Here is a 27,427-nt window from a genome sequence, read left to right on the forward strand (position 1 = left end):
AACCTAAGACCACATGTGACCCAGTCTGGACAAAAATGTAAGTAGACCTGTTAGAAGCTTCTGGAAGTGCTTTTCGCCCCTCTGGTGAAAGGCGTAGGAGGAGAAGGTCTCTCTTTCCCGCTCAGCTGTTTTTGTTCTGTGTGGATGCTGTGTGAGCTTGATGCCTGGGGCTGCGGTAGCCACTTTGTGACAAGGAGGGGAGACCTGGACCGCACGATGAGGATGACAGAGTGAAAGGATGGAAGCCAGCTTCCTCGACAGCATCTTTGAGTCTCCCAATCAGCTTGGGATCACCTGCCTCTGCACTTTTGTTAAGGACACAGTGCATGTCCTTACAGACTAAGCCACCTTCAGCTGGGTTTTCTGCTGCTTGCTGCCGAGCTCATCAATTGCTGATACAGGCCTTGTCCCAGAGGTGTTACCGTTGGACTCGACACTCCTGCTACCACCTTGAAGCTCCCAATTAGTGACACCAGAGGAGGACTAAGACACAGGCTTGGGGTGCAGGGGGGCGGAGGAGGGGCCATGGGCTCAAACTCCACAGGTGGCTGAGGGCCAGGGGTCCCAGAAGCGAGAGGGACTTCTAGGCAGCAGGGAGCTGGGGTCCCAAGGACAGGGGGTGGGGAGGGCAAGAACCCATTAATCTGGCCAGGGTGAGAGTTGTTATTGTTATTATTATGAAGCGTCTCAAGGCTCACACTCATCCCGGCCTGGCCAGGCCCCATTAATGGCCCCATAAATCCCAGCCGTAAAGAGTAATGGGGGGAGACAAATGAGATAATTAGGAATAAATCTCACCGAGGTCTCTATCCAGCAGCGTCCCTGGAACGGGCCAATCTTCCGAGCCATTAGCCAGGCCCCTAATTAATGCCAAGCTGCCCAGCGTTGTAGAGGCTCCGGGCACGGGAGGGACCCGGGACCAAAAGGAGGGGCGCCACTGCCCCCAAAGCCCCGGTGGCGGGTGACCTTGGGAGCAGCCGAGGGACGCATGCCCGCAGCCTCCCTGCTTCGCTTTTCTGTCTCCAGGGCTTGGGGAGGCTTCGTCTGCACTGTCCCGTCTGCCTCGCTGTCTCCTCCCCTCCTCTGCATCTCACTCCATCTCCGGTCTGTCTACCTTCAGTCTCTGTTTCTCTCTTACCAGGCGGTCACTGGCTGCATGGTTGAGCCGCAGAAGGTCTGACTTAGCAGGAATTGTGGGCGCCACCTGGAACCACCCTCCTCCATCTGGCCTCCCTGCCAACAGTCAACACCAGGGCGGGGACCCCTTGGACACCCCCTCCCCTGGAACAGTCTTTGGAAGTGGGAGGTCCCCCTACCACTGCTGCAGTGCGCTCTCCTTGGGACGGTTCTCTCTCTTGCCCGGGGCTGGGATCTCTCTCCCCGTGTCATCACCTCTGCCTCTGGGTCTTACCTCTGCCACTGGAGCCCCGAGACTGAGCCTCACTCTCCTCCCAGGCTGCAGACTTTTGAAAGCCTTTGTCCTTGTCTTTCCCTCTCCAGCCAGATGCCCTGTGCAGCTCGAGGTTTCCAGCCAGGCCTCCCCAGCCCAGGTGCCTCCTCTCGATCCACCTATAGTGACCTCTGTTGTTTTAACCTGCCATCCTCCCCCCACTTTTTGTCACAGCACCCCTATTTCTTTGGGAAATGTGCCCACCTGATTCTGGAAGGGCAGCCACGTAACCCACCGTCTCTGGCCACAAAGGCCTGGCTCGTTGTAGCCCTCTGTCCCCTGACGTGGTGACTGGTCCAGGGATGGGCCTTACTGCCTTCCCCGGGCCCCCTGAGGTGGCAAGACTGAGAAATGCCTGAGACACAGCACATGAACACACCTCTCTTTCCCGCCGCCGAGCACCCCTGGACACTTGTCCGCATCACAAGGGAATGAGGCTGTAACCCAGGGATGGTAGGAATTGTGGGGTACAGAGGCCGCTACAGGGTCGGGGAAAGATAGGAAAACCAGGTGCGGGGCAAGGAAGGCTGGGAGGGGCTTTTCTCTGGAGGAGGTGGGGGGGAGGGGAGGGCTGGGGTTGTGGGAGGTACCATCCCATGCCTGTCTCCGTATCATTCTAGGAAAGTCAGAATGTGGAAAGGAGCATAAACACGGAAGTGACAAGGGGCCAGGTCTATGATCTCTGTCCTCTCTGCTGCCCCCGCTCAGCAACGGGGAGTGTCTGCAGCAGCTGTCCTGAGCCTTGGGGACCAGCCTTCAGTCCCCCACCACTGCCTCCTCTGCCCGGGGAGCTAGTGAAGGCCCCAGGGCATGGCTGGCTGCAGGCAGTCCAGCCTTGGGGCCGCTTCAAGGTGTCCCCTCCTTGCCCCGGAGACATGGGGTGTCTAGGCCCGAAGCCGGGTTGGAGTTGGCCCAGCTCTGAGCACAAGCACAGAGAATGCCGACTAAATGTACCAAAGAATGGGGAGAAGCTGATGCGGGCGCAGGAGGCCGGGGCGTGGCGGGCAGAGCACCCCTCCCCACACAAGCCAGCCCCTGGCTCAGCCGCCTGCTCGGTACAGGGCAAACACACCAGGTCACCCAGGGGTTATGGGTGGTCCTGGCCAGGGACAGCTCAGCCTGGCCTCACCACCTTGTCTTCCCACAAATGTGGTAACGCCTGTCTTGAGTTAGACGACCCAGGGCAGGAGAGTGGCCCTCAGGAAGTCTCCTGGGCAAAGGGGGGTGCTGATCTGCTGCTCCAGGGTTGAAAGAAAACCAGAGAAGCAGGCGACTTCCCTGGACACTGTGGCCGCCATTCGATTTCCAGAGCCTCCTCGCTGCTCCATGGTACACACAAGGAGACTGAAGCCCCGAGAGTGAAAGGGCCTCTTCCCCAGGACCTACAGCAGAACCCGGCTCAGATCAGCTGGTCAGAAAGCAGAGACTGGGAGACAACAGAGAAGGGCCACGGTGTGGAGGGGAACGGTCCTGAACCAGGGCTTGCCCTGGAAGGACACGTGGGCAGAGCTGGGTGGGTCAGTGGCCTCTAAGATAAATGCCGTCTGCTTCCCGGCAGAGATGAGGCCACCTGGGCAAGGACGCGGGGGCTGGGGAAGGTGGAGAAGGCGTGGGATGCAGGGGGGCGGGTAGCAGACACAAGGATCAGGCTGAATGGGCCGGTGGCGTTGCAGGTTCTGAAATGTGCACTGTGTGAGCACGTGTGTGTGTCTACGTCTGGGGTGTGTGTGTGCGGTATGTGTGTGTCTTTGTGGAATGTATGTGAGTATGTGGCTGTAAGGAGAGTGTGTGTGTGTGTGTGTGTGGCTGAATCCCGCCTCTGTCTCACCCCTACCCAGCTCAGCCTCTCGGGTTTCAGCCCCTGTCCTGCAGGAAACCGCTGTTTGGACTTCAGAGGTGCCTCTTCCTGCAGCGGCCGCCACGGAGGGGAGAGGGCCGGGAAGGGGCCTTCCTGCCCACCTGGACCAGACCTTGAGCTGGTCAGGCGAACCCCCCACGCTGGTCCTCCCTAACGTCCCTCGAACCTCAGCCTTGGGGAGAAGCTGGGTTGAGCGGGGACTGAACGGAGGCCCTCCCACCGTCATCCATCCTCCTGTGGACAAAGGAGTGCAGCAGAAACGTGGACGCTCCCCGCAGCCACGGGGGCAGACTGGCATCCCCTCATCGAGGTCAGAGTCACAAACACACACACCCTGAGGCCCAGTGATCCCACCTTCAGGAATATTCTACAGATACAGCTCATTTGTGCAAAAGGACATGCTCACGCAACCTTGTTTATAACAGAGAAATTAATGGAAGGGATTAAGCAGGAGCTGGGCAGCTGGGTCATGTGTGGCTCATCCCTCCGTGAAGCTCCAGGCCGCTCTTCAAAGTGCTGGTAAGGAAGAGCCCCAAAACAAATGGTCAAGTGATAAAAATGGTGCAACGTGCGTGGGATTCTGACATTTTGTAAAAAAAAAGAAAAATGATATGGGTAAATGCTTGTGTATGCACTTTTGATGAGACTTTTGAACCTTTTGTACTTTGAGCATACAATAACTAAGCAAAAACAAAAAAACACAAAAAAAACCCTTGAGACAGACGAACATGGAGGGGGCCAAGAAAATGGGGCTTCTCTCCTGGCTTTGATCTTGACTATGTGACCCTGGGGAGGTCACTTCCTCTCTGTGTCCTGAGTTTCCTATGTGGTCCCAGAAGCTGGAAAACCTTGGTGTTGGCAAAGTGAGGCCTGTGTACACGTGTATGAGGGGAGGGGCTGCAGGGGAGGGGGGTGGGGTCCCTCTCACCATCTCTTGTCACCTCCTTCTGCTGACACTGCAACCCACGCCCAAGGCCATGGGCTGTTCCCTAATGTGGCATTCCTTAAGAGAGCTCGGATTTCATCTGGCTCTCTTCCTGAGCTCCCTCCTCCCCTCCAGAATCCGTCAGGGCCACTCCACCCTTTGTTCCTGGAAGCAGCAGCCCACCGGTTTCCCATGAGGTCTCCACTTTTCAAGGCCTTCTTCAGCCATGTCTTCTCCTCAGGACAATCCAAGTCCAACCATGAGCTGTCCTCTCACTCACCCTGGACCCCTCCTGGCTTCCTCCAGGTCCAGGATGGGGTGGAGAGGGGTTTGGTCCACACAGCCCTCCCCGCTGTCGGCCTCAGTGCTCTGGTCTGCCCCTCCTTCCTGCACCCAAGGGCTCTGGACACCTGACCTCTGAGGCTCCCGCCAGCCCTGACAGTTTTCTTCTATCTCAGGGCCCCTGGAAATCAGGGGGACAACGGAGGTTGGGCCACGTGACCTCCATTCAGGCCAAACTTGCCTCCCAGTGCAGCCCTGGCTGTGCGGGGGCCCAGGGTTGCCCCCTCCCCAGGCCCTGCTCTGCCACTGACATAGGCGTCACCCTATGCCTTGGAGCCACCATGGCTTCGAGAAGCAGGAGTCAGCAGGAGATTAATTAATCAAAACCTGAACACATCTGCTGTTAATTAATTCTATGCCAAGGGTTAACTCTTCCCTTTCTGGGCTTCTCTGTCCCTTCGGCAGGGAAGGAAATAAAGGTGGGGCGTGTGTACCCGTCTTCCTTCCCTCCCTCAGGGGGGAACATGAAACAAGGGAGGGGACCTCGGAGGCCAGGAAAGCCCCATCCGTCTCGGGACTTTGTAGGGGGTTGTGGGAGTGTTTGGTTTTCAGAGTCGTGGTCCATGGCCATCACTCATGAGTCCTGAGGAAATGTGAGATGGACCCATATCTTTATTTACAGCAACAAATAGAACAGACCTTCCCTCCATTCCCTCCCTCTCCCCTTCCAGTCTTTTCTATACCTTTCCCCCCTCCCACCCCACCCTGGGCCCAAGCCCAGCCCTGCCCTCTGGGGTCACTGTATGGGTCAGGCCCCACAGGAGGGGAGACCGGGGAGGGGCTTAGCTGAGGTCAGGTGGGGTGTCTCTTTTCACATTTTGTTGTCCTCTAAGCCTGGGGGCAGGGGAGGGGGGAGGCAGGCACAGGGGCAGTGAGAGGTAGAAAAGCGCACAGCCCCAGCACCCCAGCCTCCCCCATGTCCCGGCCCCCTCCCCCAACTTTCACAGTGTTCTGCAGCCCTGGCAGCTGAGCCAGGAACGGTCCCCCCTCCCCCCAGGTCTTAGGTGCTGTTGTCCAGGGAAACCAGCAAGGAGGACCAGCACCGCCCTCTCACCGGGCTGGGGTTCCGAGAGGGCTCGGGGAGGGTGGGAGAGGCCCGGGGGAGGGGGCGGTCCAGCCTCGTGTGACAGCCGGGGACACGGCGGGTCAGGAGGAGAAGCAAAGCCCACAGCACTCCATGCAGATCTCCAGGCAGTCGGCCGACTCGCAGCAGGCGTCCAGGATGCCGCAGTCCAGGTCACAGGGCAGGTCGCAGTCGGCGCACTCGCCGGAGCCGCAGCAGCAGCAGCAGAGGCACGAGTCCTCGGAGCTGCAGGAGCCGCACGTGGCGCAGTCCAGGACGATGTTGCACAGCGTCAGGAACTCGCAGAACAGGCAGGACAGGATGCAGTGGACGCAGCAGTCTGCAGGCGAGATGGCCAGGGGCCGGGGACCAGCCGCGGGCGGCAGGCTCACCGAATGCAGAGATAACGCTCGTGCAGCCCTCCCCCGGCTCCGTGAAACGGGGACCCACCATCCAGGTGACCCCGAGACACGGAGAGTTACGTGGAGTGAGGGTCTGAGCCCTGGCAGCCTGGATCCCGAGTCCCTGCTTTGACCACCCTTGGTCATTTATTTAACGAACATGGAGGGATGACGTGTTCCAGGCACTGTTCTAAGTGTGCACGAATTAAACTCATTTAAACTTGCAACAACTCCTTGAGGTGGGGCTGTATTAGCCCCTCTCTACAGATGAAGAAACTGAGGCACAGAGAAGTCACTTCAAAATCTCTCCAGAATCCTACCACTCTGCTCAGCTCTTGCCTGGTGACAGCAACTGCATCCTCGCTGGTCTCCCCACTCCCTGCCTTTGACTACTGCTGCCGGCCCGCACGCACCTACTCCGCCCATGGAGGCTGGAAGGACCCTTGAAAAACCTCTGTTGCATTCCACCCCTCCTGCCCTCAGAACCCTCTAGTGGCTTCCGCCTCAACAGGAGGAAAAGCCCAAGCGCTCCCAGTAGCCCCGACGGCCCCTCCCCAGACCCCTCTGCTGTGGCCGCACTGGCTACTCCTGGTCATGCAGGCACTGCCCCCTGTCCCCCCGGTGCTCCAGCCCCAGATACGTGCTCTGCTCATTCTGTCCCCTCCGGCTTTGCCCAAATGTCCCCTCTCGGGGAGGCTTTCCGGGAGCACCCTCTTCAATACTGCCGGGCCCCAGCCCCACCCCCTTGCCGGCGCCTGCTCTGCCTCCCCGCCCAGGACTTAGCACCTCCCGCAGCTTACACAGCTCTCCCCGCCTACTACAGGGCAAGCACCGCAGGGGCCGGCGTCTTTGGCTGTTACGGTCCCTAGACCGGTGCCTGGCACATCGTGGGTGCTGAGTAAATACACAGGAAGCGAATTAACACACGATCCTGCCTTGGGCACCCAGCTGGTACGCGGTGGTGCTGGCTCAGCAGCCGGTGTTCTGAACCGCTGGCGTGCTGCCAAGATGCTGGGCTGGCAGGGGTCGGGCCATGGGCAGTGTCCAGTTCCCCTGACCAGGCGGGCCCCTGGCTCGAGGCTACTGGTCCTGTGGGAGTCTCACATCACTATGCAGGCTCTGACGCCCCCACCCAGTCCTGTGTACAGGGAATGGGGGCTCGCACAGCTGGAACCCCTGCCATCTATCGGCAAACTGGATAAGGAAGTTCTCTTCAGGTGCAAATCTGATGAGGTCACCACCTTGCTTAAAACCCTTCGAAGCTCCCTACTGTCTTCCAGATGAAGTCTAGACCCACTATCCAGCTTAGTATGTACCCTCCACCGCGGGAGTCCCGGTCTGCTTGGAGTCTCACCTCCCACCATTCCTCACCTGGAACTTCATAATCTAGCCACACTAGCCAGCTCTCAGCTCTGTCCTAAGGCACCCCGGCTAGATCCTCCTACGGATCCTTTAAGGCTTGCTCAGACACCTGCAGAGCCTTCCCCAGCTTTCTGGGCTGGTGTGGGTGTCCCCCTGAGTTCACGTCATCACTCATCATTTATCTTGTATCACATCACAGAGTGATGACCTGTTTGGTTCTCTCTGATGAGAGCTTTATGAGGCCATGGCCTGGGTACCCAGCACACAGCACAGTGCCTGGCTCACAGCAGATGCCCAGTTTACTTCAGATGCATGAATACCCCCTTCATAAACAAGCCTGCTGGGCAGAATGTGCTCTGGGGGATGAAAGTCATGAACACATTGTGTGCAAATGTGTACACTGAATCCTGTTTGCAGACGACCAGCCAGAGTCCCCCAGCATCGGCAGAAATTACTTAAATGTTCTGGGTGAAGGTCAAGCATCCCTGGGCTACAGGTAGCCGTCACCCCTGCCGAACTGATGCCTGGTGGGGAGGGGGACCTGGCTGCCCAGGTCAGTCCCTCAGAGGACCTCTGTGTGGCAGGAACAATGGCTGGTATATCTGGGTGCTCTGACCTCCCACTGAACCTTGCAGCCCCCATCCCGCCCCCAATTAAGCATCTGATGGTGCGTCATTTTATTACGCTAAGTGCTGTGCTCTCACTCAACAGATGGTCCATTCCTCAAGGAAAATTTCTGTTTCCAGAAATGAGGTGGCTTAAGCTGGACGAGCCCAGATGGCTCCATTTCTTGTTAGAGCAACTCTGGGAGAGTAGGGATGAGAAGGGGTTGGCCTTGAGAACTCGCACGTGCCTTACCTTACCCAACATGTGTCCTCTGCAAGGTTCTCTGATTTAAGAGTCTTGCATCAGACTCCCTGGAGGGCTTGTTAAAACCCAGACTCCCGGGCCCCACCCAGAGGTTCAGATCTGGTGGACCTGGCGTGGGGCTGAGATGCTGCACTTCTAACCGGCAACCTTGCAAAGATGCTGCCGCTGGCCCCTGCATCAGACTTCGAGGAAGCCAGCTTTGGAGGCTTCTCCCAGAGGGAGACGAGATGGGGTGCTTACCTTCCTGCGCCTGGAGAGGGATCTGGGAGGCAGCAGACTTGGTGCTGCCCTTGCTTTTCTTGCTGCCTTGGCTGGCTAGAGATGGGTGTGTCTGCAACTTCCGGTGGGCCTTGGGGCCACCCAGGGCACCGTTCCCTGTCCGCCTGGTGCCGCCCAGCTCCGAGGGGTGGCCAGAGCCATTCGCCACCAGTGGGGTGCAGCCCAAGGGGTTCCCCTGAGGCTGGCCTAGGAAGATGATGAGAAAGGGCAATGGGGGAAGGGGAAGCTGGTGGGGGGGGTCCCCGCACAGCCTCCCGGGGCTCTGCTTGAATCCCACCTGCTTTGTTCCTAGTACACCACAGGTCATCTAGCTGATCTGTATTTTGCAGATGGGGAAACTGAGGCCCAGGGAAACTGACTTGCCCAGTGGCACATCATGAAACAGCCACAGAGTCGAGCCTGGCTCCTGACTCCCAGGTCCATGCTCATTCCAGAAAAGACAGAGGTGCAAGGCAAAGGGAGAGGCTCAGGGCCCTGGACCCCACCTTCTTACCCGACGTGAAATCCACTCTCCTGCTCTTGGGGTCCTGGGATTTTGGCGAGAGCAGTGGCAGTTGGGGGTGGAGGGGCAGCAGGGAAGCAGTTAAGCGTCACCTCGGCCCCTGCCAAGCCCCCTGCTGCTTTTGCCCTTCGTGTGCCAGGTGATTGATTGGAAACATCTGTTTGGAGATGAATGCCCTGGCCCTGGAATCAGGGGCTCCTCAGAGCAGCCCCCTATCTCCCGCTTCCTCCACCTCCAGCTCCCCGCCCCATCCAGCCTCTGTGGGGCACCTGCAGAAAGGGCTTGCTGAGGGGCCCCTTGGGTCTGAGGAGGGGGAGAAAGGAAAAGGGAGGCCAAGCAGGGAGACCCCAGAAGCTGGGAACCCTGGGTCCCCATCCCAGGCTGAGGAAACAAAACAGCTTTATCAGTGGGCTGTGGGGAGGCTGGCCCTGGAGATCCCCCCAAACACCCCGTTCCTTCCCTCAGGTTTGCCCACCTGGATGGCATGGTTCTGTTCTCAAGAGATGAGGGCAGGGGTGTGTGTGTGTGTGTGTGTGTGTGTGTGTGTGTGTGTGTGTGTCTCAAGAGATGAGGGCAGGGGTGTGTGTGTGTGTGTGTGTGTGTGTGTGTGTGTGTGTGGAGAAGTCTGAGAAGGGGTCACAAGAGTTCGAGGATCCCTCTGCTCAGGGCCCCTGACTCCTGGGCGGGACCCTCTGGCGCTGAGGACCCTCAGTAAACGTGAACGTGGGGCACTTACATCTCTCAGGCCCTGTGGTCTAGATCCCCAGCTCCCTCTGGGCCAGGTCTCTGGGTTTGGATTGTGGCAGGAGTGGGTGTCTGGGGCAGGAGCTGGAGGCTGAGGAGAGCGGAAGGGGGCCTCAGCGCTTCCCCTAACTGAGGGAGCTGGGCCTTTTAGTAATGGTGGGAGCACACTGCTGGGCACGCAGTGCACGCTGGGCACTGTTCGGAGCATTTGGCATGCAAATTGTTCTCGGTATCTCTAGAGGGCAGTATCCTCCTTTTACAGATGAGGAAATCGAGTCCCAGGGAAGTACAGTAACTTGTCCAAGGTCACACAGCGAAGGGTCAGAGGTGGGACCAGCCTGGAGGCTAAAAGCTGGGACTCCGAGAGCAGAGAGGAAAGGAGCCGGGATCACTACTCTTATAACTAGTAGCTGACATGGTTTGAGCTGTGACTAGGTGCCAGACACACACAGTGTTAAGAGCTCTAAGTGTAGTAACTACTTCCTTATGTGCTTTTTTTTTTTTTGGCCACACCGAGTGGCTTGTGGGATCTTAGTTCCCTGACCAGGGATTGAACCTGGGCAATGGCAGTGAAAGTGCTGGGTCCTAACCACTGGACCACCAGGAATTCCCAGTAGTAACTTCCTTAAGCATCAAACAGATGTACTATTACTAGCCCATTTTGCAAATGGAAAAACTGAGGCCCAGAAAGGGTAAAACTTGCCAGAGGTTCCACAGCTAGGAAATGGAGGGGGGAGGGGATGGAGATTGGGAGAAAGGAGCTGAGGACAAGCTGGGGAGTCAGGGATACAATGGGAGACAGGGCTCTGGGGAGGACCGCGCTGGGAGCCTCTGGCCCTGAGCAGTGGCTGACCTGCATCTGGGTAAACAGGGGTAAGGCCAGGGGAAGTGGCCAGGCCTGAATCATCCTGCCCCCACCTCCTGGCCCCATGGTGAGTGACTGGGCTGAGTCCTTGGCCAGCTTCAGTGCCCCCTGCCCTGCTGCCTAAACATGGGCACAGTGACCAGAGGGCGGGAGCGTGTGGTGAGCTAAGGGCCCAGGAAGTTGGGGCAGACACAGAGCTCGCCTGTGGCCATGGCCGTGGCAGTGGTCGTGGTGGCTGAGTCACAAAGCAAACACTCAGGGCCCATAGACACAGGGGTGCCTGTCCAACTCCCATCCAGGCCCCCTCCTCCGTGACCACGGCATTCACCTCTTTCTCTCAGTTCTGCTGGTGGGTGTGTCTGGAGGGCAGTGCACTAGCAGGATTTAGTAACCCTGACTTACCCCAGATGCCCTGGTTGAAGGCGGCTCCACCCTCGGCCATGCCAGCTGGGCAGGCAGGCGTAGGAAAGAGCACTGGGCCAGGAGACCTGAGCTCCGCAGCCTGTGTTCAGGGAGAGTGGGTCTCTGTGCCTCAGTTTCCTCATCTGTAAAACGCGCTTGGCAAGAGCTATCCTGCTGCCTCAATACAGGCCAATTTGGAAAGTGCGTGAGATCACGCAGGGAAAGAAAGCTGGGAAGTGCCGATGCGTCCGTAGATCTTGCGGATCTTACTGGTAATCACAAAATGATTCTGGGTGTCCCTTCCCCTGCTTCTGAGGGTGACAGTGGCGAATTCTCCCCCTCCAGGACTTCCTTGGAGACACTGAGCTAAACCTGGGAATAGAGCTGAGTTTTGCTCCTTTCTGCAGAGAGCAACTGCGGGTGTCTCTCCTGCCGGTTTGCTCTTGACACGCTGAAGGCTGGGCTGCCTCAGGCTCTGGCTCCCTGGCCCTGGCCTCACGCTCTCTTGTCCTGCACCACATTGCCTGGAGCCTGTCCACACTCATTTTGAACTAATGTATCCGAATCATTTGGTACGTGGAGGTCTTCTTCCTAGACAGAAAGGGCAACGTGCCCACACCTCAAGGTCCTGGCCCACCGCTAGGCTCCCACAGGCACCCACGGCATTTCTGCCAGCCCCTCTGCATTGGATTCCCTAGAGCAACCCGTACATGTTGCCATCCCAATCCCCTGACCCCTAGGACTCACGTGTCACAGCTTCTGTGGGGATGTCGAGGTCAGTGCTGTCCAGGGCCTGGGAGGCCCCAGGGCCATTGCTTTGGGGCATCAAGGGTGCCGCCTCCTCCAGGGAGCCCTCCTCTAGCGCTGACTCCGCAGGTTGAGCGGATCCTGTCACTACCTCCAGCCCAGGCAGGAGGGATAGGGTCTGAGCTAGGGAAAAAGAAGACGACTGAAGGACATTTTCCTGGTGCCCTCCTGTTTGCCCAGCCCTGGTCCCCTTCCCATGGCCCAGAATGCCGTGAGCCCTCATTCTCGGACTCAGTACCAGTTACACAGCCCTTACCCTATCTGGCAACAGTGCCAGAGTCTAGAATAGAAAGTTCCCAAACCACAGCCCGTGAACAACCAAGGGTGTGTACGTGTGCATGTGTGTGTGTGTGTGTGTGCACCGTCAGGGAGTGGGGCCCGAGATGCATGGTATAAGGGAAGTGGGGGGAGGCAGAAACACAGCGCAGGAGAGAAGAGACAGGCAGTGATGGGGAGACAGGGACAGGCATCCAGAGTGACATGGAGAGAGAAAGAATCGAAGGCACAGTGGAAGGTAGAAGCAAAGACAGACAGTGCATCAGAACGTGGGAGATTGGGCGCGGAGGAGGGCGCCCCAGACGCCCAGTGACAGACAGCCCGGGACAGGCAGGAGACTCAGCAATTGAGCGAAAGTCAGCGATGGAGAGAAAGATAAAGGTGAGATCAGAGGCAGAGGCGATGGAGAGGGAGTGGGCTACAGACAGAGCAAGAGGGAGACAGACAGCGAGCAACTGGGGCCGAGAAAGAGGATGATAGCAAGAGAAAGAGTCAGAGAACCCTGGGGGGTGAGGCGGAGGGGCTCCGGGCAGGAAGAGAGACGGGGAGATGGCCCAAGAGGGCTGGAAGAGGCCTACGGCAGCCACATGTAATTACAGTGAATGGCTCGGCCCCTCTGTGCAGGGTGGGCGGAAGGCAGAAATGGAGCCACCTACGGTTCCTGAGCAGCAGGACTAGGGGCCCCTGGGCCCAGGGGAGGAAAGTTCTGGGGGCTGAGAGGTGGGGCAGGGTGGCAGAAAGGTGACTGGGCGTGGGAAGGCCTGAGGGTGGACGGGAAGGGTGAAGCCCAGGGTCATGGGGCCAGGGGCCAGGCTGGGCAATGACAGGGTGCAGCCTGGGCCTCCCATCAGCCCCCAGGTCGTGCAGTGGGAATGACAGGGGCCTCAAGAGGGTGCCCCTCCCCCAAGCCGCACTGGGAGCAGGGGAGACAGAAATGAGAGACTCAGAGAGACACAGAGACCAAAGGGCCCAGGGAGAGGAGAGCGACACAGGGAGCCACAGAGAAAGATGAAGAGAAAGGGTGATGAAACCCAGAGAGTAACAGGTCAGCGCCCACCCGTACACACCACACACAGAAATCACGAGACACGCCCACAGCGACAGAGAGAGACGAGAGCTGGTCTTGGAAACAGTAACAGAACGAATCAGAGCAGAGGGCCTTACACAGGGGTTCCTTCCCTGAGCCGTCTCCAAATGGGGGCGGAGGGGTAGGGAAGGAGACCATTAGAGGGACCAATGCAGGTTGGGCAAGTAGGTCTGGGGGATGGGAGCATCCTGAGGGGAGGGGACGATCCAGGGGCTCAGAGACCCCTGAACAATCCTCGTTCCAAAGACCCTGGTCCCCCACGGCCAGGGGGACCGAGGCCCCAGGGACCCCACGTGGGTGGTACAGAGAGCAGCCGGCATGCTCCCACCTGCCTAGGGAAACCATTGACCCTGCCTGGAGCTGGGACAGGGTGCAGGGAGGGCTGGGGCTCCCACCACTCCTGAACGGTGGCAGTTCTGTGCTGGGAACCCCTCCTGGTGCCCAGGGAGGCAGGGGGCAGGTCCCTCCAGCCCCATCCATTCCTTGGGCCTATTGAGAGCTCTGTGCGTTAATGAGAGGTCAAATGGCTTTGGGAAGATCGCAGGGCTCGGACGAGGGGGAGCAGGGAAGCAGAGATGACCCCCAAGGGGGATCCAGGCCACCTGCTCCATGGCGCCTCTCCCAGCCCAGAGCCTGGTCTACAGCAGCACAGACGGGACAGGACAGTGGAGGGCCACGACCAACCTGGCCTGGAGAGGGAGGCTCACGGCTTGAGTCCTAATTCCCAGAAAGGGAGGGGGCTGCCCAGCTCCAGCCTCTGGCCCTAGAGGCGTCTTGCCAAAGCCCTGAAGCGGAGTGCTGGCTCTCCCAGGTGGTGTAGTGACAAAGGCCTGAGCCAGCAGCTGGAAGACCCAAGACCTGGTTTTTACCAGATACCAGCTTGGGCGAGTTACCAGGAACTGGGTCACCGTGTGTGAAAGGGGGCTCACCATGCTCGTCCCTCAGGGTTTCAAAGAGTAAATGAAACGCTCAGCAGAGCGTGGCATGCAGTGGGCCACTCACATACCCTTCCACCTGCCCATCCCCCTGCCTGCCCTCCCTGCTCTCCCTTCCTTCCTTTCCTCCTTCCTTCCTGTGCTGTTTGGTGTAACAGCTATGACGCACCTCCCAAAACGTCAAGCACTGGGTGGACCAAAATGAGAAAACCTGGTCACTCCCCCAGGAGTTCTCTGTCGGGGTTGGGGTCGGTCACATATACCGCAGGGCAAGAGTTACAGCAGGGGCATCTAAGAACTGTGGGAGCACAGAAGGTGGGCACTTACCCCAGGGTGTGTGTGTGCGTGTGTGTGTGTGTGTGTGTGTGTGTGTGTGTGTGTGTGTGTGTGTGTGTGTGTGTGTGTGTGTCTAGGAGGCTGCTTGGAGAAGGCAATGCCTACGCTGGGTATTAAATAATCAATCAGTCAGCAAAGAAGGGGAAGAGGACCTTTCGAGAAAACCAGCAGAAGCCAAGAGCCCAGTGTGAACAGCTACGGCATGAACGAGGGGAGACTAGAATGATCACTGAGGCACGGTGGGCCTTGTGGTCACTTCCCAGGCTTTCTCCTGGGGTCACCAGGGCACACAGAGGTGACACTGTCAGTCCTGCAGTGGAAGGAGCCAGGATTGTAGCATCTTGGCCCCCAGGGTTGAAGAGGGAGGAAGGTTAGGAGTCAGGAGACTGGTCCTCACCTGGGCCCTCCTACCCCTGTGTGGCCTGCCACTCTCTGGGTAGTCTCTCCTAAGTCACCTACAGGGCTGGTGACCTTGAATCTGGTGGGAACAGGAAATTACAGAGAGCACAGACAAAGTCCCGAGGAGGCCCCTCCTGCAGGAAACCTGCCATTCTGGGGTGAGCATCAGACCTTGGAAGGAAACCAGGTCCAGTCCAGTCATCTTGACCTGGAAACACTGAGGGACAGACCTCCTGGAGCCGGAAGGGCTGCGGAGGGGACCCAGCAGACACTGGGGGAGCAGCGCTGAGGGCAGAAGGGGAAACTGTGCTGAGGGCCCAGAGATGTGGGAGCAGGCAGAGAAGGAGCAAGAAGTGGCAGGAGGACCTGGTCTGCGGGTGACATGCTGCCCAGGGGCCCCGACGCCAAGATGCTGGAGAAGAAATGGCTCTCCCTGCAGCACACGGAGCCGAAAAACCAGACTAGAGGCAGAGCCCACGTGCTCAACCATCAGAAGACAGAAAGAGCCCAGCTTTCCTTCTTGCGACCAGGAGACCCCTGCCCAGCCACAGAGAGGAGAACATCTCTGAGGAGAAACTCCAGGAGGATGGGAGGCCAGCAAAGGACAAGGGCCACTGTGTGGACAAGAAACGCAAGTTGTGTGTGAAGGCATCTGCCCCGGGTGGGAGTGGGGCTGGAGTCCCTGGCTGGGGCCCCACCAGAGCCACCTTTTTCTAATGTGCACAGGGGGTAATTCCCTGGCGGTCCAGTGGTTAGGACTCCGCGCTTCCACTGCAGGGGACACGGGTTCGATCCCTGATTGGGGAACTAAGATCCTGCATGCAGCACGGTGCAGCCAAAACTAACTAAATAAATAAACTTAAAAAAATAATAACGTGCACAGCGGGCCAGCCACGCTGGTGGCGTCTCTGAGCAGAAGCCCTAGCCCTGCACGTCTGTCAAGAGTCCCCATCTCCAAGGGGGAAACACAGAAAGGCAAGAGCCCGTGTGCCTCGACACATTCTCATCCCTAACACGCGATAAGGTTCAGGTCAATGCCCTGAGTTCTAGGGTGGAAAAGTCACGTTTAAATCCATAAGCCCGAGAGCGAAGCAGAGAGACTCAAACTTCAGCCAGACCCTGTGCGCTCCCTCTGCCTGCTGTTCCTGGATGGAGAAGGAGTTCGGGGGACCTCTTCCAGGTGGGAAGCGTTCATTCCAAGCCTGGAAAGTGTCCACAGGGCCCTCGTCCCCAAGCTCCAGTGCCTGGTGCCTCCTGCCCAGCCCTCTCGTGTCTTCGTGGACAGTGGACCCAGCCTTCCCCTTTGGAGCTCCGACCATCTCTGCAGAGAGAGGGCCAGGATCTGATCTGCTCAGAGAGTAGTGACCAAAGCCCCACATTCCAATCTATCCTTGGACTGGTATCCAAGGCCTTGGTCTATATCTTCAGCCTACTCAATGGACCAGGATCCTATGTTCCAGGCCGGCCGACCTCTCCATGGCCCCAGGCCACCACAGGGACTTCTGCTCCATCCATCCAAGCTTCCCCATCAAGGGGAAGCTTATCTTGTTCCCCTTGATCAGAATGTCCTACCTCTCCCCTCTCCCCAAATCCAGCTCATCCTTCGTGACCCAGCTGGAGTTTCACTTCTTCCTCCAGAAAGCCTTCCCTGACCCTCGAGCCAATAGTCTCTCCTCGGAGTGGCCACTTACTGAGAACTCAGCATCCAGGGTTCCCTGCTGTGAACTGTAACTAGGGAGTGAAGTGTGGGTCCTCAATCAGACTGCAGCCCCGGTCAGTCTCTGCACCCCTAGGAGTTGCTTAGCAAATGTCTGTTGCTGAGGATTGAGTTCTGGGGCCTGGAGCCCCAGGTCAGGAGGAGAGAGAACGAGAAGGTGAGAATTAGGGTTGGCGCCCAGCACCAAGAAGGCAAGAATGTGGACTCGCTTGATACACACTTGTGACACACAGGTCACAGGCTCGGGTCACCAGGCTAAGGACTTGTGAGGGCCTGAGATGGCCAGTTAGGCTGGGTCCAGTTGGTTTTATTTTAGGTCTGAAGGCTCCAATTCCCCAGGAAATTCAATTTAGAACCAAGAGCAGGAACGTGACGCCACAGTGCTGGACAGAAATCTGTGGGTTAGGGAGCCAGGCTCCTGGGGCATTCGGGGCTGGATGGGGAAGAGGCCACTGGGGGAGCCAAGGGTGCGCGGGCCTGGCCACCTTCCCCTACCAGAGCTGCCCTGGGTCCCCTTGCACCCCTGTCTGCATCTTGGGTGGCTGCGGGAGGGGCTGACTTGCTCCCTGGCTAGCTTGCCAGCAGGGCCTCAGCCGTGCTGTTCTGTCAGCGCTCAGCAGGGAGCGTGGGGGATTCTGGGCTCCGATTTAGGCGTCTGTGGGGTTTTGGCTCGGTCTCTTGCGGTTTGGGCTTCCTGGGCAGCAGGCTCATTCTCCCAAGGCAGCAGAGCCAGGCCTCCTCATGTTATGAAAGCCACATTGTCTGGCCCAGCCCAGGCTGGGGAGGGGGCTCGCTGGGGCACTGGGGGGCCTCAAGTTACAGCCCAGGGCTTAACCCTCCCAGTGGCCCACCCTGGCCCTTGCCCCTGCCCCGAGCACATTCAGCCCCTTCTTTCCCTACTGGGGCTCGAAATGGGTCACACAGGGGCGAGGATCTTGGAAGGAAGGAGTGGAGGCAAGAGCAGAGAAAATGGATAAGCAGGGGAAGAATGGGAGAGTTGGAGAGAAGCAGGAGGTTGAGAAAGAGAGGAGGGGCGAGGGACAGAGAAAGAGCCTTCCCAGGCCTCTGCCCCTAGCCCTCTCTCCAGGCTGCAGGAGCCCAGCTCTTGGCGGAGTTTATTCCCCAGAAGTCCCTACTCCAGGGTCCCCACAGAGGGGGGAATCTGAGGGCTGGTGGGATGCACAGCAGACACACTAGTCTCACGTACATGCCGGCCCCTGACCAAACGTCTCCCACTTGTCCCCACTCTAGGAGACCCCCAGCCTCACCCCGCACCTTCACAGCCCTGGGTCTCCAACGGGCCAGCATCCACACCAGGTAGACCTGGGCCTCTCCAAACGGGCAGACCAGCTCCCATGGGCGGATACGGAGACTGAGGCCAGAGAGGGGAAGGAACTTGTCCAAGGCCATGCAGGGAGTTAGTGTCAGAGGTCCAGGACCAGACCTCCGTTATTCAGAGACTCAAAGAGGGGAGAAAGGGCGAATGGGGCTGGGTGAGAGGAAGGCAGAAGATTAGACTAACTTAGAGCTGGGATTAAAGGCATGAAATCTGGGCCTGTACTCCTGCATGCAACCCCTCCAGCCCCCCGCAACAAATCCCAGATGTTCCTTACTTCTCCCTGTCCCTGTGGTCCATTGTGAGCCTCAGCTCACATGTGTATGGTGAGGGGATTGACTGAGAGCCACAGCCCCAGGACTCCCCTCTGCCCCCTCCTTGGACCCCCTCAGGAAGTCACAAACCCTCCCGGGTTGGGAGGCTCCTGCAGGAATCCCAGGGAGGTTACAGACCCTGTGAGTTGAGGGAAGGGGTGTTTCACTCGGGTGGTGAGCACTTGATTGGGGTGAGTGAATGAGAGAGAGGGAGAGAGAGAGAAAGAGAGAGGCGAAGAAGGAGGTAAAACGTGTGTGTGTGTGTGTGTGCGCGCGCACACGCGCGCGCGCGTCCCTGCAGGGTAGGGGTGGTGGGGACTGGCCGGGCCCCGGTGGGGAGGAAGACGAGCGAGACGAAATGGCAAGGAGGGGAGGGGCCGGGTCCTGTCGGACAAAAGTTTTCTGGAAGCACTAGGCTCTGGTTGGGTTGGGGGAAGGGAAGGAGAGAAAGACTCAGACACCCCCACCCCGCCTGAGGCCCCCATAAATATTTACACACTGGGCAGAAAAGGCTGGGACACAAATCCCAGACGGACAGACAGACACTGCGGTATGTGTGTGTCTGGTGTTGGGAGTGGGGAGTTGGAGCCAACTTGGCGCGGCCACCGCCTCCGTTCGGGCCCTACCGCCATCGCCTCAGCCCTCCACTCTCCTTGGACCCGGTCCCCGATACCCAGATTCCTCGCCTCCACCTCCACTCAAGCTTCCCCGAACCCTCTCCCCGCTTCTCAGGGAGGAGGGGGCAGAATGACCACCGCCCCCAACCCCCTACCCGTCTCTCGTCCAGTCTAGCTCTCCATCCCCGGTCCTACCTGGGCCGGGGGCTGCGCTGGGGGCTCCATGGGGCGCGTCGCAGTGAGGGGGGCGTTGGCCACTCACCTGGGACATCGGCCCGGGACCTGCGGGAAACAGGGCTCAGCGGGCGGAGCGGAAGGTCCCCGCGCGCGCGAAAGGGGAAAAGGGGGCCGGGCAGAGGGCGATCCAGCGGCAGCCATGTGCCCATCCCTTCCCAGTCCGGCCCCCGACCGACTTACTCGTGCGAGCTGCGCGCCGCTCTCTCGCGCCGCGGGGATCACTGCGCTGGGCCTGCCATGCACGACGGCCGCGAGCGCCCCAGCCCAGGGGCAACTCGGCGCCACTGCGCTCGCTCCGCGCCCCTCCCTCTCACTCGCTCCTTTCTCCCATTTCGGCGCCAGCGCGCGCCGCTGGCCCGCTTCCTTCTGCCTCCTTTCCCTGTAGCCCCCTCGCTCCTCCCCTGCTTGCCTCTCCTCTTCCCTCCCCTCCTCCCCGGCCCACCCTCTCCCCGCCCCCTCCTCGCCTTCCCAGGCGCCCCCCCCCCACGTCCCTTCCCCCGCGCCGGGCTTGGCGCTGCCTGGGCGGGACACGTCTGTCCGCGGGGCGCTGCGGCTGGAGCCCCCACAGGAAGCCGGCTCCGCGCGTTTCCTCCGCGCTCTCGGAGCTGGGCCCAGTCTCCCCAGATCCCCGCCCCCTCCCAGGCCCAGCGCCCCGGGGGGCGTGCAAAAGGGGCCGCGCGCGTTCCCCTTCGCCTGTCCTAAACTCTGCGAAAGTTTTTGAAAAAGCAAGAGAACGAGGGAGAGAGAGAGAAACCATGGTGACCACAAGCACCTCGAGCCAATTGTCTGAATATTTGTGGCCCCCAAATCTCGTTGTCCCAAAGGTGGGAGTGATCAAGTTTCTCAGGCACCCTTTGCCCACCCCCTTGGTCTCTGCCCCGGGGTCCTAAGCCTGGGCACAGACCAGAAGTTGTCCCTCCGGGAAAACCGGTTAGTGACCACCTAGCATCCCGTGTCCTAGAGCAGCCCTAATTCCCCCACCTCCACCAGCCGTGCGTGGGAATTTGGTCAGAAACCCAACTTTGGAGGCAAAGAGAGGTTCTCGAGTTCAGCCTTTCTTTTGGCTCCAGACTGGAATCCGAGGCCTTCCAAATTACGGGCGCTCGGGAAAGGGGAGACAGGGAGCCCCTCCCGGCGGGGGCAGCGCGGCGACACATCTGGAATTGTGAGCTGGGTCCCTCCTCAGGGCCGGGGTTAGGAAGGAGCCATGGCCAGAGAGTCGGGGTGAGGGGAGTTCAGGGACCCTCAGCGTCGCCCAGGGAGCAGGTCCCCGAGGATGGGGGAGGGCATGGAGCCTGCGGCCCGCTGGGTGGGGGTGGGCGGGCCCGTGGGATGATCAGGTGGGACCGCCCGCTGTGGTGACAGCTAGACCAAGGACTCCTCGGAGCCGAGTATGGGCTCCCCACCACGAGGGGCCGTGAGCAATTAGGGAGGCGACGGTGGCGCCAGGCCTGTTCTCCCGGTCCCGCCTTCCAGCCCGGGCTTGAAGCTGGGGCTGGGACGCGGGGGCCGAGCTAGGGACTCGGGGCCTCTCCTTGGTGTCCCCCAGTCCCCGCAGTCGCTACTTACGACGCTCGAAGGTCCTCGCGGCGCCGTCGAGGCCAGGACCGCCGTGGTCCCCAGGGCTTTCGCCACCCGAGGCCGCGTCCCCGCGATGAGGCCAGGTGGCTTCGGCCGGAAGTGGGGGGCCCCCGGGCCGGGAGGAAGGGGTCCGGCTCCCGCGGCCGCGCAGCCTGGTGCGGGGCCCGGCCTGGAACTCCGGGAGCCAGCCCGGATCAGTCTGTTGCATGGAAATTCTGGGGAGCGGTGAGGACTCCCCCTTCCCGGCAAGGGCTGAGTCACTGGGACGCGCCCGCGGGGCTTGGCGACTGCAGCATTCTGACCAGCTTACCTGGATCTGGGTCCGCGAGCTTGGCCTCATCCGCCGCCAGGAGTGGAAGTGGAAGGGCGTAAGGGAGCGGGGTGGTGGACATGGTCCCCAGTGCAGTCCCCACCGTCGCTCTCCGTCCTCTCCTGAATGTGGGGCCCCCTCCCTAACCACAGACCCTAGCCCTACACCACTAACCCGCCCCGCCGCCCCCCTGCTTCTCAGTCTCTATCCAGGGCCCCTAAACTCTGGATCGGCCCAGTCTCCCAGCCTTACTGTCCGAAATCAGCTGCTTGGGATCCAAAGTCCTCGGAATCTGGCCCAACACTAATTAATATGTCTGGTTTGTTGGAAATGTAAAATAGTTACATTTAATCCCACATACCGGTTATACAGGTGTACTCAGTTTGTGAAAATCCAGCAAGCTGAACATTTAAGGTACATACCCTTTTTTATATGACTATCATACTTGAATAAAATGTTTTAAAAAATCAGCACTCATTAAAATCAACATTCTAGGGCAAAACACAGTATGGTGTGATGACCAGGCAAGGGACTCCAGTTCCAGATCCCAACTCCACCGTCCACATGTTTCCTTGGAGAAGTCCCTTTACCTCTCTGAGCCTCAAGAGGGATGAACATTGGGGCCCTCCGTGTGGAACCTAATAGTTTCATTGTTATCCAGGACCAGGACTAGGGTGAGGTAAGTGGGGCGTTCCTCTGGGGTGCAAAATTTAGGAAGATGCCAAGATGAAAAAATGTTTTAATTCAATATTTTTAAAAAGCCAAATCAGCAAATTACAGCCCTGCCAGCCAGCTGCCTATTTTTATTTATTTATTGGCTGTGCCTCACAGCTTGTGAAATCGTTTTTGTTTTTTTAATTTAATTTAATTTAATTTATTTATTTATTTTTGGCTGCATTGGGTCTTCGTTGCTGTGCGCGGGCTTTTTCTAGTTGTGGTGAGCGGGGGCTACTCTTTGTTGCGGTGCACGAGCTTCTCATTGCGGTGGCTTCTCTTGTTGCGGAGCACGGGGTCTAGGTACGTGGGCTTTAGTAGTTGTGGCACGCAGGCTCAGTAGTTGTGGCGCACGGGCTTAGTTGCTCCGCGGCGTGTGGGATCTTCCTGGACCAGGGCTCGAACCCGTGTCCCCTGCATTGGCAGGCGGATTCTTAACCACTGTGCCACCAGGGAAGTCCCAGCTTGTGAAATCTTAGTTCCCTGACCAAGGATGGAACCAGGGATTGAACCCAGGCCCTCAGCAATGAAAGCTCCGAGTCCTAACCACTGGACCACCAGGGAATTCCCCAGCTGCCTATTTTTATAAATAAAGTTTTATTGGAAACAGGGACAGGATTAGGGTGAAGCCAGTGAGGTGGGATCATGCAAGTTCAGGGGTAGATCCTGTCTTTATTTAAAATATTGGCATTTTGTTCATTATAGATTTTTTTGCATTAATTTTGATTTTTAGATATATTGCAGGAAAATATTGTTTACCGAGTAATTACCGAGTAATTGTAATTACCGAGTTTTCTGATGCTCCCTTAGGTTTTGCACCTGAGCCTCACTCACTCTAGGCCTTACACACCTCGCCGTTGTCCCTGGCCTATTACTGTCTTCTCCTGAAGGACCTGGCTAGGACCCCAGAGTAAATGAGCGGGAGGCTGAAGATGCTTCCATCCCCCTCACCACCCCCCTCAACGCCAGGTAGGCTCTGCATTCAAGCCCAGGCCCAGCTTTCCTGGGGCCCACTGATCAGTTCAGAGTCAAATGCAAAGTCCTTGCAATGGCCTTCAGGCTCCAAGAGTTGGGCTCGACCTGCCTTCGCCTTCATCTCCCCTCACTCATTTCCTTCCAGCTTGCTGCTCCCTGAGTTTGTTTTTTCAAATTGCCCCATGTGCTTGCCTCAGGGCCTTTGCACTTGCTCTTCCCTCTGCCCAGAATGTGCTTCCCCTAGATATTCACTTGGCCCCCTTCCTTGTTTCCTCTACTTATGTCACCTTCTCAGAGAGGGCATCCCAGACCGTTCACTCTCTGTCCCTTCCCACCACTTGATTATTCTTCATAAACCTTTCACCTCTTGTTGATTAGTAGAATGAAAGCTCCAGGAGAGAGGAGACTTTGCTTTGTCTGCTAGGGTATTCTCTAGAATTGGGTCTGACCCAGAGAGCTCAATAAATATTTCGTTTCACAGATGGAAAACAAGGGGCCAGAGAGGGGAAGGGGCATTAGCAAGTCACGCAGTGAGTTGGTGGCAAAAGCTTACTAAATCCCATGGTTCCAGACTCCCAGCTCAGTGCTGTTTCCTGCCTCCTGGGGCTTATCCTCACCCCCTACCCCCACAGCCCTCCAGACAGCGAAGGGTGACCCTGCACAGCTCTCCTGTACGCTCCCTTCCACACAATGTGATTACAGAGCCTGGCCAGGCTCCAGACCCCGGCGTCCACCCCTCTCCAGTGTCCAGCAGGCAGGCACAGCTCTTCCTGGCTTCCTGTCTGTGGCACAGGGCTGGTCAGTGGCTGGACTGGGTTCCGCAGCTGGACCATAGCTTTGGTCTCCATACCCTGGAGAATGGGGAGCAGGCCATTGTGGCGCGACCTCCCTGCAGAGGGCTGTGTTGAAGAGGGTGTGTTTGTGTCTAGTGGGGGGAGGGGGATGCTGGATAGGAACTGAACAACTAGATAGGAACACCCTCCATAATGAGCAGAGTGGAGAATGGGGCTGTAATCCCCCCTTCCTCAAGGACATGGCATGCGACCGTGGGAGGGCAGCTCTGGGCCCCAGGCCTGATTCTCTTCTTTTCTTCTATTCTTGGTGATCAGAAGACGGTGGTGTGTCACATTCAGTGCACATGAGTTGGGTATGTTCTATATGCCAGCCCCTTGTTGGATAGTTCTAGATTTGTTGCTTCCTTTCTTTTCTTTTTTTAAAATTTACTTTTTTAAACATCTTTATTGGAGTATAATTGCTTTACAATGTTGTGTTAGTTTCTGCTGTATAACAAAGTGAATCAGCTATACATATACTTATATCCCCATATCCCCTCCCTCTTGCGTCTCCCTCCCATGTTGCTTCCTTTAATACCCACACAGTCCGGAAAGCTATTATCCTCATTTTACAGGTGAGGAAGCTGAGGCGCAGTGAGGTGAAGTGACTTGCCCATGGCCACACAACTAGTATGGGTTGCAGCTGGGACTTGTATCACATTTCTTTTTTTATTTGTTTGGCTGTGCTGTGTGGCTTGCAGGATCTTAGTTCCCTGACCAGCGATTGAACCCATGCCCCCTGCAGTGGAAGCGCGGAGTCTCAACCACTGGACCGCCAGGGAAGTCCCTTGTACCACATTTCTGAAGCCCACTGCAGTGCTCATTCCAATCCCTGACATGGCCTTTAGCACAGAGAGAGAACTGTGATATTCTTCGGGATGTGTCCCCCACCTCCAAGCTGGCTGCTGGAGATGGAGGCATGGCCCTGGCCCCCCTCCTCTGTCTCATCGGTAATTGGCAGCGTAGAAAGAGTGGGGCTTGGTTTGGTATCGTGGAGACCCAGTTTGCATCCTGGCTCACTCACTTCTACCTGGGTCTGTGATTTGGGGCAAGTCATTTGAACTCTCTGAGCTTCCAGTTCTGTTGTGTAAACCCAGGATGATGGTTCCCACTTCACAATTGGGAGAAATTAAGTGAGCACCTGGTACAACACCAGAGGCTTCAGTAAATGGTAGCTCCCTTGCCCGGGTCTGCCCTCCCTGACGCTTACCCAGCAGCAAGCAAGGGCAGCCTCACACGGCATGTGTCCAGCACCTTACCTGGTGCTCACTGTGCGACAGGCACAGTTCACAGCACTTTACACGAATTAACCAGTTTAATAGTCACAACATTAAATATCAATTAATATTAAGTACCAATAGTTCCCCCATTTCACAGGTGAGGAAACAGAAGCACAGAGAGGTTCAGCAACTTGCGTAAGCCTCACAGCCTTCCCTTCAGCACCATCTTCCCTGGGGGGAGGGAGGGGTCTCAGGGCTGATCCTCTACTGGATAGATCCTCTCCATCCCCCAGGGAAGTTAATGAATTCTGAGCTGCTGTTAATCAAGTATAAATGCCCTTATGCACTGGCCTCCAAAATTTTTTTTTTTAAGTAATTCAACTTTATAACAATTATAAGTAAACCTCTTAAAATTTTCTGGACAGTGCCAGTCTTAAAGGAAAAAAAAGACTTATTTTTTAGAGCAGATTTAGGTTCACAGCAAAATTGAGTGGAAAGTATAGAGAGTTCCCGTGCACCCCCTGCCCCACACATACCCAGCCTCCCCCATCACCCACATGCCCCCCAGAGTGCTACATTTGTTACAACTGATGGATCCGCACTGTCCCATCATTATCACTCAAAGTCCATAGCTAACATTCAGGCTCATTCTTGGCATTGTACATTCTGTGGGTTTTGACAAACATATAACGACATGCATCTACCACTATAGTATCGTACAGAGTATTTTCACTGCCCTAAAAATCCTCTGTGCCCCACCTATTCATCCTTCCCTCCCCCTAACCTCTGACAACCACTGATTTTTTTTTTTTTTTTTTTTTTTTTTTTGGCTGCATTGGGTCTTCGTTGCTGTGCGTGGGCTTTCTCGGGCTTTCTCTAGTTGTGGCGAGTGGGGGCTACTCTTCTTTGCTATGCACGGCCTTCTCATTGTGGTGGCTTCTCTTCTTGCGGAGCACGGACTCTAGGCACGCAGGCTTCAGTAGTTGCGGTATGTGGGCTCAGTAGTTGTGGCTCACGGGCTCTAGAGCGCAGACTCCGTAGTTGTGGCGCACGGGCTTAGTTGCTCCGCGGCATGTGGGATCTTCCTGGACCAGGGATCGAACCCATGTCCCCTGCATTGGCAGGTAGATTCTTAACCACTGTACCACCAGGGAAGTCCCAACCACTGATATTTTTAACTGTCTCCATAGTTTTACCTTTTCCAGAATGTTGTGTAGTTGGAATCATACATTATGTAGCCTTTTCAGATTGGCTTCTTTCACTTAATAATATATATTTAATGTTCCTCCGGGTCTTTTCATGGCTTGATAGCCCATTTCTTTTTATCACTGAATAATATTCCATTATCTGAATGTACCACAGTTTCTTTATCCATTTTTTAAATTGAAGGGTATCTTGGTTGCTTCCAAGTTTTGACAATTATGAATAAAGCTGCTATAAACATCTGTATGCAGGTTTTTGTTGGACGTGAGTTTTCAGCTCATTTGGGTAAATACCTAGGAGCATGATTGCTGGATTATATAGTAAGAGTATGTTTAATTTTCTGAGAAAGTTCCAAACTGTCTTCCAAAGAGGCCGTACCAGTTTGCCTTCCCACCAGCCGTGAATGAGAGTTCCTGTTGCTCCATATCCTTGACGTCAATAGCATTGACGTTGTCAGTGTTTTGGATTCTCGTCATTCTGATAGGTGTGTAGTAGTATCTCATTGTTGCTTTAAACTGCATTTCCCTAATGATATATGAAGCTGAGCATCTTTTCATATGCTTGTTTGTACCTGTATATCATCTTCAGTGACGTGTCTGTTCAGGTCTTTTGCCCTTTTTTTTTTTTTTTTTTTTGCGGTATGCGGGCCTCTCACTGTTGTGGCCTCTCCTGTTGCAGAGCACAGGCTCCGGACGCGCAGGCTCAGCGGCCATGGCTCATGGGCCCAGCCGCTCCGCGGCATGTGGCACGAACCCATGTCCCTGCATTGGCAGGCGGACTCTCAACTACTGCGCCGCCAGGGAAGCCCCTTTTGCCCATTTTTAAATTGGGTGGTTCATATTCTTATTGTTGAATTCTAAGAGTTCTCTGTATATTTTGGGTAACAGTCCTTTATCAGATACATCTTTTGTGGGACTTCCCTGGTGGCTCACTGGTTAAGAATCAGCCTGCCAATGCAGGGGACATGGGTTCGATCCCTAGTCCGGGAAGATCCCACATGCCGTGGAGCAACTAAACATTTGCGCCATGACTACTGAGCCCGCGTGCTGCAGCTACTGAAGCCTGTATGCCTAAAGCCCGTGCTCTGCAACAAGAGAAGCCAATCACAATGAGAAGCTCACACATTGCAATGAAGACCCAACGCAGCCCCCAAAAAATAATAAATTAATTTTTAAAAAATAAAAAACTTAAATTTAAAATTAAAAAAAAAGATATGTCTTTTGCAAATATTTTCTCCCAGTTTGTGGCTTGTTTATTCATTCTCTTCAAAGTGCTTTTTGCAGAGCAAAAGTTTTAAATTTTAAGTCCAGCTTATCAATTATTTCTTTCATGGGCCCTGCCTTTTGTATTATATCTAAAAAGTCATTGACAACTGCCAGGTCATCTAGTTTTCTCTTACATCATTTTCTAAGAATTTTATAGTTTTGTGTTTACATTTAGGTCTGTGATCCACTTTCAGTTAATTTT

General features: G+C 56.7%; 1 protein-coding gene across 2 annotated transcripts; it reads right to left on the minus strand.

Moving 5' to 3' along the window:
- Nucleotides 1-5,269: 5,269 nt before the first annotated feature.
- On the minus strand, nucleotides 5,270-19,476 carry MDFI (MyoD family inhibitor). Of its 2 annotated transcripts, none has more exons than XM_082663579.1 (5): nucleotides 19,305-19,476; nucleotides 19,083-19,169; nucleotides 11,811-11,988; nucleotides 8,512-8,736; nucleotides 5,270-5,978 (listed from the first exon to the last, which is right to left on the minus strand). In XM_082663579.1, exons 2-5 carry the CDS (start codon nucleotides 19,110-19,112, stop codon nucleotides 5,722-5,724), a joined length of 690 nt encoding a protein of 229 aa, XP_082519705.1. In that variant the 5' UTR covers nucleotides 19,113-19,169; nucleotides 19,305-19,476; the 3' UTR covers nucleotides 5,270-5,721. The 2 variants fall into 2 exon arrangements, with proteins under 2 accessions (XP_082519705.1, XP_082519704.1); XM_082663578.1 differs by having other exon boundaries at nucleotides 11,811-11,993.
- Between the last annotated feature and the right edge of the window lie 7,951 nt (nucleotides 19,477-27,427).

The sequence above is a fragment of the Grampus griseus genome, assembly GCF_964374135.1.
Source record: "Grampus griseus genome assembly, chromosome: 10".
Classification (NCBI taxonomy): domain Eukaryota; kingdom Metazoa; phylum Chordata; class Mammalia; order Artiodactyla; family Delphinidae; genus Grampus; species Grampus griseus.

What these genes read in the sequence shown, in the direction of transcription:
- MDFI (XM_082663578.1), bottom strand. Translation starts at nt 19,158, where the DNA reads ATGTCCCAGGTGAGTGGCCAACGCCCCCCTCACTGCGACGCGCCCCAT. An exon ending in CAGCGCAGCCCCCGGCCCAG is followed by an intron (nt 11,994 to 19,082) that starts GTAGGACCGGGG and finishes CTTTTTCCCTAG; the next exon opens with CTCAGACCCTATCCCTCCTG. An exon ending in CCCCACAGAAGCTGTGACAC is followed by an intron (nt 8,737 to 11,810) that starts GTGAGTCCTAGG and finishes TCATCTTCCTAG; the next exon opens with GCCAGCCTCAGGGGAACCCC.